This window comes from Somniosus microcephalus, chromosome 4 (assembly GCF_052327205.1).
Source record: "Somniosus microcephalus isolate GS21.2 chromosome 4, FLI_Smic_1.0, whole genome shotgun sequence".
NCBI lineage: Eukaryota > Metazoa > Chordata > Chondrichthyes > Squaliformes > Somniosidae > Somniosus > Somniosus microcephalus.
The window spans coordinates 237,250,531-237,260,329 of record NC_140990.1 but is presented as its reverse complement, the minus strand read 5'-3'; the positions used below and the strand labels follow the sequence as shown (position 1 = coordinate 237,260,329).

At 45.0% G+C, this 9,799-nt stretch overlaps 1 protein-coding gene across 1 annotated transcript in view; it reads right to left on the bottom strand.

Moving 5' to 3' along the window:
* Positions 1–2,201: 2,201 nt before the first annotated feature.
* The window catches only part of LOC147120282 (uncharacterized), a 248,947-nt gene continuing 241,349 nt past the window's right edge, over positions 2,202–9,799 (bottom strand). Inside the window, exon 3 of the mRNA XM_085984219.1 lies at positions 2,202–2,391. Coding sequence (XP_085840345.1) covers positions 2,202–2,391 — 190 coding nt within the window. The remainder of the gene's footprint in view (positions 2,392–9,799) is intronic.

Here is a 9,799-nt window from a genome sequence, read left to right as displayed (position 1 = left end):
AGATGTCATTCTGATTTGACTCTGAATGTGCACACTATTATGCTACACATCTACTAGAAGCTGCAATGAACTGACTATTTAGATTTTGTTTGAGTCACTACATCCAAGATGTTGTCAATTTGCAGTCAAGGATTGCATCTCCCAGAATTATTGCTTGTCCTGAATCTTATTACCTCAAATAGAAAAGAAAATGAAGCTTTTGTAACAATCCCAAGACCCAAATGTCTTTCATTAAACATTATTTAAAGAGACAGTTCAATCACCAGCTCCAATAAATAGGCAATTTATTTCATTAGGAGAGACAGGAGATTGCTTCATCATTTTCAAATGCACCAGACCAAGATTCTTTTTCTTCTTGAAATGATTGAATTGAAAACACTTTCTCCAATGAAGTTAATTACAGTTTCAAATTATTGGAAGGGTGAAATGAACAAGATCAAAAAAAGGCCTCGTGTTCTGAAAGGATTTCTCTTAGATGGTACCATTCATCAACAGACAAATAAATTAAACTCATTTTCCAGACTCATTATTTTATGATGTGAATGAAACAAGCAATGGAAATATTTTTAATACACCAAATTTGTATTTCAAAACCACAGAAAGAAATGGGGCCAGATTTTCCTGCAGCATCAGGATCGGTGACATTCACTTTAAATTTAGTTTCTCCATATTTTCCTGTCTGAGAAGACGCCGCAGCGAGGGTGATGGCAAATCGGAAGTGGCTATTTTCTTCCCAGCACTTCAAGGAATATATAAACAGGAAGGCAATGTAAAGTCTTAAACCGACTTTTGTACAAAGTCGAAGTGTGGCACTCGGCAAAAGCGCTACTCCCGTCAGGCCCTCTCTCTTCTCGGGTGGAATCGGTCTACTTCCGTTAAATCACGCTGTTAAAGTGTCATGAATTTGACCATGGAGACTGTAACGACTATTCTCTAGTCTCAGCCGGATCCATGTTTAATTGCGAGAACAATTTCTTTAAAAAAAAATACGATCTATCAGTTATAAATCACGCCTTCTGTCAAGCCACAAGTGCCACTATTTTCAAGTCTACGTGGCAGCAGCATGAAAACTGACGAGAATCCAGCAAAATCGCAACCGCCATTGTATTCAATGGGGGCAGGGCTATGAAAATTAGCTTCTAACAGTTTTGGGGTGACTACGGAGTGGTGCAAAAGGCCGAGGAAAATAGGAATCGCCATAAGTGATGGCATAAGTCACTTATTCCATAATTTTCTCTTTCTTTTGTGCCATTCAAGGGTCCCCAACGATGTAGATCGGCAATTATAATGGTGCAAGTCCCCAGAAAAATCTAGGCCATGGTTTCAGAATTTTACTACTGGAAGTGGTTTAATAGTATTATAGCAAAAATATTATGAGGAACTACTTTGATGGGGTCAAATTATCAATGAATACACATTAACAGAAGTAGAGCTGGCTATCTGGAAGAGACCTAGAAATCCCCAATACAGTAGTGGGGTATCCAGAAAGAAATGCATGCATCACAAGTTGCATGAGAGATAGTTTAAACAAGCCATTGTTTTATAATATTTGAGCAACTGCAATTCAAAATAATGATTTGAGTTTTAAACAAACAGCAAGAAGAAAAACCAAAATAAAAACAGAAAATGAAGGCAAATACTCAGCAGGTCAGGAATCATCTGTGGAGAGAGAAACAGATTTAACGTTTCAGGTCAATGACCTTCCATCAGAACTAGAAACAGTTGGAGATGCAACAGGTTTTAAGCAAGTGCAGAGGCAGGGAAAAGGGTGGGGGGAGGAAAGAACAAAAGGGAAGGTCTGTGATAGGGTGGAAGGCAGTAGAGATTAAATGACAAAAGGGATGATGGTGCAAGGCAAAAGGGGGTAGACCCTGTGTACTTACGTAACTCTGTTTCTCTCTCCACAGATGCTGCCTGACCTGCTGAGTATTTCCAGCAATTTCTGTTTTTATTTCAGATTTCCAGCATCCACAGTATTTTGCACAGTAAGAAAACCCATACATCTTAACAAGGAAAAACAGATCTCGGTTTCACTCCAGCTACATTTGCTATTTATAAATATATGTACATTTTATGGACAATTCCTACATTACAACAGTGACTGCACTTCAAAAGTACTTCATTGGCTCTAAAGCACTTTGGGATGTCCTGAGGTCATGAAAGGCAAGTCTTTCTTTTGTTCTTTTAATGTGTGCAAGATTTTAGACTGAAGCTGAAGAATGTAGAAATAGTAACATCTCGTGTTCAAAGTGCAACAATTGATCATAAAGAAAATACTTACAATCCTGCAAGCGAATCCACATTTTCTCAGGATTGTCTGGTTTTAGGAACTCCAGAGAGCTACTGTCAAATTCCTTAATTTTTGTGGGCGAGGACTCCATGGTGAAAATTCTGGGATAAAACAGTTACAGTCAGACTCAGGCTCAGCAACTTTAAACATCCCTCAGTGCCGGGCAAGTCCCAACAGATAGGCACATTTCACAGCACTTTCTTTTCAAAACATTTTGCTTTTAATAAAGGATCAGATTGCTTTTGGCTGTACCGCGGAATCAACTGTTTTGAATAATAGCCGCGGCAGATGTTCTTGAATGTATGGCTGTGCTCAAGTTTAAAAAGGTAATGCAAACACAATCACCGAGAATAACTGGATGTTAAAGCTGCAAACCCATACAGGTTTCTTTGAGGTATCTGCAAAAATCATTCAATCTTTTTAGATTCTCCCAAAGATCCCATTCTCGGGATTAATCTGAAAGATTAAGACTTTGCCCACAATTTTGATGCCTGATGAAGCCACTTGAAGATTAGGACTGGAGGAAGTCGACAGAATTGGGGTCATTACCATTGCCTCCCTCTAGTCCCCTATTGAAAGACAGATACTTGGTAAATGGCTGTGCAGTGCAACAAACAACAAAAGAACAAATAACATCTTCACGAATTGGGGGAAAAAATTGAGACACAGATCGGACATCTCATTAGAGAACCATATCACCTTTGAAAACAGAAATCCAGCTAAGCTGGAAATCATGGAGCTCCACAGGTTGTTATTTAAGAAATACACGTAACAGCTGATGGTGAAGTCACGATTATTCACCCTCTCCTAGCAACTCTGCCAGTAGGTTACTGTCAATTTAACCAAGAGGTTTAGTAGCTGCAACACTATCAGTGCACTGCATCCTCTAGGAATTCTTCTGCAAATCCACATCTAAGCTGCATACAAATATATTTTAAGAAAAAGTATAAAGTGAGCTCAAACAACATTAAATGCCCAAATCCTTATTTTGCCAAAGGTGCCACATCATTCCAGTTACGTTGTTAGTAGCTCACAGGTAAAGCACCAATCCCTCATGCTGGGAATATAATAGTGAGATTAATTAAATGTAATGACCGGTTAAAAAGTAAACAGGAAGCATGCATGATTTGTGAAATATATTGCACTAAAATCTAAAAGATTACAAATCCCATTTATGTTATGAATTTTAGTGTGTCCATGTTTAGCAAAGACAAACTGACCTTAATTTGTTCTGTGCTGGAGCACACCAATTTCAATTCTATTAAAGCTGTATTGTATTATGTTAGTTCTGCATCACCCAGTCTCATTGATTGCTAACACCGCATTATTACAAGTGCTTAATGTGTAGCTATGATACAGTCTACAAATGTATTATTTGTACACAAGCCAGTGACTAAGGTGCCAATACACGTTAAAATCTAACACCATAATATGCCAATAGATTAACTAGTCATTCATCTCATTGCTATTTGTGGGACTTTGCTGTGTGTAAAATGGCTGCCACATTTACTTATATCACCGTACTTCAAAGTAATTCATTGTATATGATGTATTTTGGAATGTTTCCAAGAGATGTGATTAGGTGCTTTATATATGCATCTTTTCCTTTCTTTACTGTGTTAATTTCCGACATCTGAGTCCTGCTAATTTGCTGACAGTACTCATCTGTCAACATTGCAGAAAGTATTAAACATTATAACATTGGGATTTAGAAGATATGTATAAACTTTGCAATACAGCCTTTGTAACGCTCGCCCTCTCCCACAATTGCTAGTTTATATATCGTAATCTATTTCATTAACAGGACTGTGATACTAAGCCAGATTATAAAGAAAATTGAAAATGGAAATAAAATAATCAAATTAAAAAAAAACATAATATATAGTAAATGGGACAGTCAAAGTGGTGACTGACAAAGAATGAATGGATCGCACTTAAGTCTGTTTAAGCTAAAAAAAACAGATTCAGATATAAAACCCTCAGGTTAGGAGATTCTGACTTGTTTTAATTTCACTTTGGGTTTTGACAAGCATTACAGGAGGTGTTGAGTGGGACACCATGTCAAACAGAGGCTTAAATACAAAATAAACATCAAATTATTCTGTTTTAAACCTCATAATCAGTGGGTCATAGACCTGGGCTAGGTCTGCATGTGGAATATAGAAGCAGCAAAGGCAACCTTTACTAGCTGATGTGCGTTTATGGGCTAATATGTGGGAATTCCCATGCCCTTGATTTAGCTCTGGAAATGTGTAGCTGGCAACATTTAAAAGCACTGGTGCTGTGCTGCCCAACTACATCAGCCCACGTCAAGTAGCCTGTTGCTGCACAAAGTCACATGGTAGTATTCGCCCATAATGATGTTGACACAATAAATACTCACATTTAAAACATGATATAAAACAAACATGATGTTGGGGACATGAAAGGAAGTGGTCTTCTTTACTTGCCAATACTAGGAGTGGCAGTTCCCTTATAGTACAGAACACAAAATGGCAGCCTCAGCCCGGAGAATGGTACGAGTCATATTTAAATATCATTGGTATGCAGCAGTCATCCCAATGATCTCCTTATTTTTATTTCTTCTGGTCTCGCTGGACCTCACACCACCTGTCTCTCAGAAAGTGGGTCAAAAGCCTGTGCCCAGACCTCCATCAATACTGCTCCAAACAGACTACCAGGAGGTACAGAAGTGCAGCCTGGGAATCTATCTCTTTCTGATTATTCCTCCCATCCCTGAGGAAGCATCTGGTCTCAACTTGGTCCCTCCCTACAGAAGCACAGCAGAGAGCAGAGCTCACTAGTTGGGAATTAAAGCTTTGTGCCAACTCTACACATTGATATGTGTCAGTGCTTCAACAGCAGCTGTCAGTAGCTTCCTACAATATTTTTTCCTCCATCTCCTTTGTCTTATAAGATACCTCATTCCACAAATCCAACTAAGGTGAGCAGATAATGCCCCTGCAACCAGTTAAGAGGAAGGTTGAAATAACCTGCCCTCTGCTCTACTCTTCATACACAGCCTTATTTTCTTGCATTGCTTGTTCTGCACACTCCTGGTGCAGAGCAGCAACGGAATCGCAGACAAAACCGGAGCTCCATCTGCATGGTTTGTTATCCAGACATCTTGCTTGTTAACCTATTGTCAAATGTCTATGGAGACGAGTACACCATTGGAGTGCTTCATTTAAGTGAGTATGTGAAACAATATGTTAGTCAAAAAACATTGAATGCACCATTTACTGTTGGGCACTCAACAACAAAGTCAAATTTAGTGACCATCTGGTGAGTCTTGTTAGTGCAGCTGTATATTCCCCAAAAGATTATAATTTATTAATTAAAAAGAAATAATGACCATGGAAATTTTTGAAACTTTTTAAAAATTAAAACAAAGTAATTTAAAATGGAAGAAACATTAATGTAGGCAATTTATTTAAAAATCTGGTTAGACTTGTATCATCAAAAAATACAATAGAGAAAAACAAGGTGGCACAGTCTGTTCACTGATCCACTGTGTCATGCAAAGGGAATGGTGGTTCGGCTGCAATGCCAAGATAAACAGTTAACATCAGTGCTAGCAGCCTGAAGAGATGCCAAATGGGAACGTTACACTGTGGAGGGGAGGGGGTAAGGGAGTAAAAATCAGGGGCCTCTGTGCTGTTTACAATCACTCCTTTCAGTTGATTGAACAGTGTTAACGACAAGGATCTGGGATCAGGTCATCTGCTCATCCTGTCAGTCAGTCAGGAAACAATGGGGGAAATTTTAACCCCCAAAATCAGGTGGGTTAGGGTCGGGTGCGAAGCGAAAATTTTAAATATCTCAAACCCGACCCCAACCACTTCCAGTTTTAACGGAGGCGGGACGGAGGGCGGGCAACCAACCCACTCCCAGGAGGCGGGTTCATCATTTAAATATTATAATGATGCTGCGTGCCTCAGACTTTATCGGTCTTCCTGGTCTAGCCCTGGCCGGCCGGGTTTTCCGGGCATGACGAAACCCAGCAGCTAAAGGGAAGTGAGGAGTGCTTCGCGGAAGAGGCAAGTGCTTTTTCCTGCACTGCTTGTGGGCCAGAAGGAGGAGGAATGCTTCCCCCCGCTGGCCAGCGAAGATTACCTGTTTCCATCCCACGGGATTGGACTCCCCCCGCCCCCCCCCCCCCCACAATCCCCGACCTTCTGCTTCCCCACCCCATCCCAGGATCAGACCCCCCCTGCCCACGCTATCACTAGCCCAGCAGACCTGCTCCTGGGTTCAGGCCTCCTCTGGCGTGATCCCTGCCTGACAAGGAGCCAAGCCTGTCAACTAGGCTGGTTTCCAGGCGGGGAACCTGCTGGGGAAAAAAAAGACGTCGCTGTGATGTTAAAACTCCACAGTGTGCGACCACAACTCCTCCCCACCCAGCTCGGAAAACCGGCCCCAGTTAAGATCAGGGCCAATGCATTGCATTTGTGTGCAACAATTAAAATGAGTGTCGATATAGATATGTTAGTGTGATGGAATATTCCATTCATCACTGCCTGTGACTGTGGTTGGTTTCAGGTTTCTCCTCACCATTGTATTGTATATCATCACTGCCTGTGACTGTGGTTGGTTTCAGGTTTCTCCTCACCATTGTATTGTATATTGGAATGTATGGAATGTGTTGTGTGTAGGGCTCCGCCCATACCTGGCCTCTATGTAAGCCAGCTCAGTCTGGCCTCATATTCAGTACTGCAGAGCTCCAGATGGAAGATACCTCTCTCCACTGCGTGTTATCTTCTAAGTTAATAAAAGCCTTGTTTTGTTCCGCTAACATCGAGTCTCGGGATTATTGAGGCACATCAATTTTATTAACTTATTTTTCAACACAATGGATCAACTCCTGAAACCCGAACGTTTGGTTTTGGATCAGCATGCTCCGGACGCATCAGCATGCTTCGGACACTGGTTTATGTGTATGGAATTCTTCCTGGACAATTCCGCAGCCGTCAAAGACGCTACGGACGCTGCGAGTATGAAACTCGGAATTCTGCGGAATTGGGTAAGCCACCGGGTTTACCGCCTCATCCAAGACGTCGACACGTACCTGGCCGCCTGCGACATCTTAAAGGCGCATTACCAGCAGCCTACGAATGAGGTGTATGCTAGGCATCTGCTCGCCACTCGCGCACAGCGACCTGGGGAATCGGTGGAGGAGTTCCTAGGCACCCTGAAAATGCTTGGCAAAGACTGCAAGTGCCGAGATGTAAAAGCCGCAGCGTACACCGACGAGCTTGTCCGCGATGCCTTTATCACAGGCCTCAGCTCCACTTACATCCGGCAAAGACTGCTGGAAAAAATGGGATTGGACCTGAAACAGGCTGCGGACACCGCGCGATCCCTGGATGTGGCCCAGAGAAACTCGTACGCCTACTCTTCAGCCCGCGCCGTCCACGCCGCCACGTGTGCACCAAGGGTGCCGCCATCTTGGAAGGCATCTTCCCCGCCCGGCAGCCCGACACCGTCGGGGCCCCGCTCTCCCCCCAGAAGCCCTACGACAGCCGCGACGCGTCGGGGACCCAACTGCTACTTCTGCGGGCAGCCAAAGCACACCAGAAACCTGTGCCCGGCGAAAGGCACCACCTGCTTTAAGTGCGGTAAGAAGGGGCACTTCGGGAAGGTGTGCAGAGGGAACCCCGCCGGAAAACCAAAACCCGCCACCGCAGCGTGTGCGCCGTGGGAGCGGCCATCTTGGATGCCATCTTGCCCGACCTCGTGGGGTCCGCCATCTTGTGAGCAGACAGCGTGGACGCCATCTCGTCTCGATCAGGGCCCTACAGTGGCATCGGTCACAGTGGACCAGACCAGGCCCCACCCGCTATCCAAATCAATGGTGGACATCGAGGTAAACGGGTGCGGGGTTAAATGTTTAATTGACAGTGGAAGCACGGAGAGTTTTATCCACCCTGAACTGGCACAACAACTCTCCCTAAAGGTGGTCCCTACTCGGGGTACCATCTCTATGGCTGATAAAACCCAGACATCGACCATTCTGGGTTACTGCATGGTACAATTGTCCGTTAACGGGACTGTATACGATAATTTTAAAGTATTAATCATGAAGAATCTATGCGCGAGCGTGATCTTGGGCCTGGATTTCCAGTGCAACCACCAAAGCATCACGCTCAAGTACGGTGGGTCCCAGCCGCCCCTCACAGTGTGCGGCCTGGCTACCCTGAAGGTAAAGCCGCCTTCGCTATTTGCGAACCTTACCCCTAACTGCCGGCCAATAGCGACCAAAAGCAGGAGGTACAGCTGGGAGGACAGGCGGTTTATCGCGACCGAGGTAGACAGGCTCCTGAAAGAGCGCATTATTGAATGCAGCAATAGCCCGTGGCGCGCCCAAGTGGTGGTGGTAAGGGGTAGCGAGAAGAAACGGATGGTGATCGACTATAGCCAAACGATCAACAGGTACACCCAACTAGACGCCTACCCGCTAGCCCGCATATCAGAAATGGTGAACCAAATCGCCCAATACCGGGTGTTCTCCACCATCGACCTCAAGTCAGCGTACCACCAGCTCCCTATCAGACCAGAGGACCGCCCGTACACCGCCTTCGAGGCGAACGGACGCTTCTACCAATTCCTCAGAGTCCCCTTTGGGGTGACGAATGGGGTCTCGGTCTTCCAGAGGGAGATGGATCGCATGGTCGATGACCACCACTTGCAGGCAACCTTCCCCTACCTCGACAACGTCACCATCTGCGGTCACAACCAGCAGGATCACGACTCGAACCTCGAGAGGTTCCTGAAAACCGCACAAAAACTCAACCTCACCTACAACGAGGACAAGTGCGTTTTCAACACCACGCGCCTCTGCATACTAGGCAGCGTGGTGGAGAATGGGGAAATCGGACCAGACCCCGACCGATTGCGCCCCCTACGGGAGCTGCCCCTGCCCAACACTCCCAAAGCCCTGAAAAGGTGCCTGGGGTTATTTTCTTATTATTCCCAATGGGTCCCCAACTACTCCAACAAAGCCCGCCCCCTCTTGAAAGCATCCTCTTTTCCGCTCTCTGCTGAGGCCCACGCCGCCTTCAAAAGCATTAAGCAGGATATTGAGCGGGCCACGCTACAGGCAGTGGACGAGAACACTCCATTTCAAGTGGAAAGTGATGCGTCTGACTTTGCCTTGGCGGCCACCCTCAACCAGGCGGGGCGGCCCGTAGCTTTCTTCTCGAGGACCCTCCAAGGGCCCGAGATCAGACACTCCTCCGTGGAAAAGGAGGCCCAAGCCATCGTGGAGGCAGTGCGCCACTGGCACCACTACCTAGCCGGCAAACGCTTCACCCTACTTACCGACCAGCGGTCGGTAGCGTTTATGTTCAATAATAAACAGAGGGGGAAGATCAAAAATGATAAGATTCTTAGGTGGCGGATCGAGCTCTCCACCTTCGAGTATGACATCATCTACCGGCCAGGGGCCCTTAACGAAACCCCAGATGCCCTCTCACGAGGGATGTGTGCCAGCGCCACCGAGGATCGGCT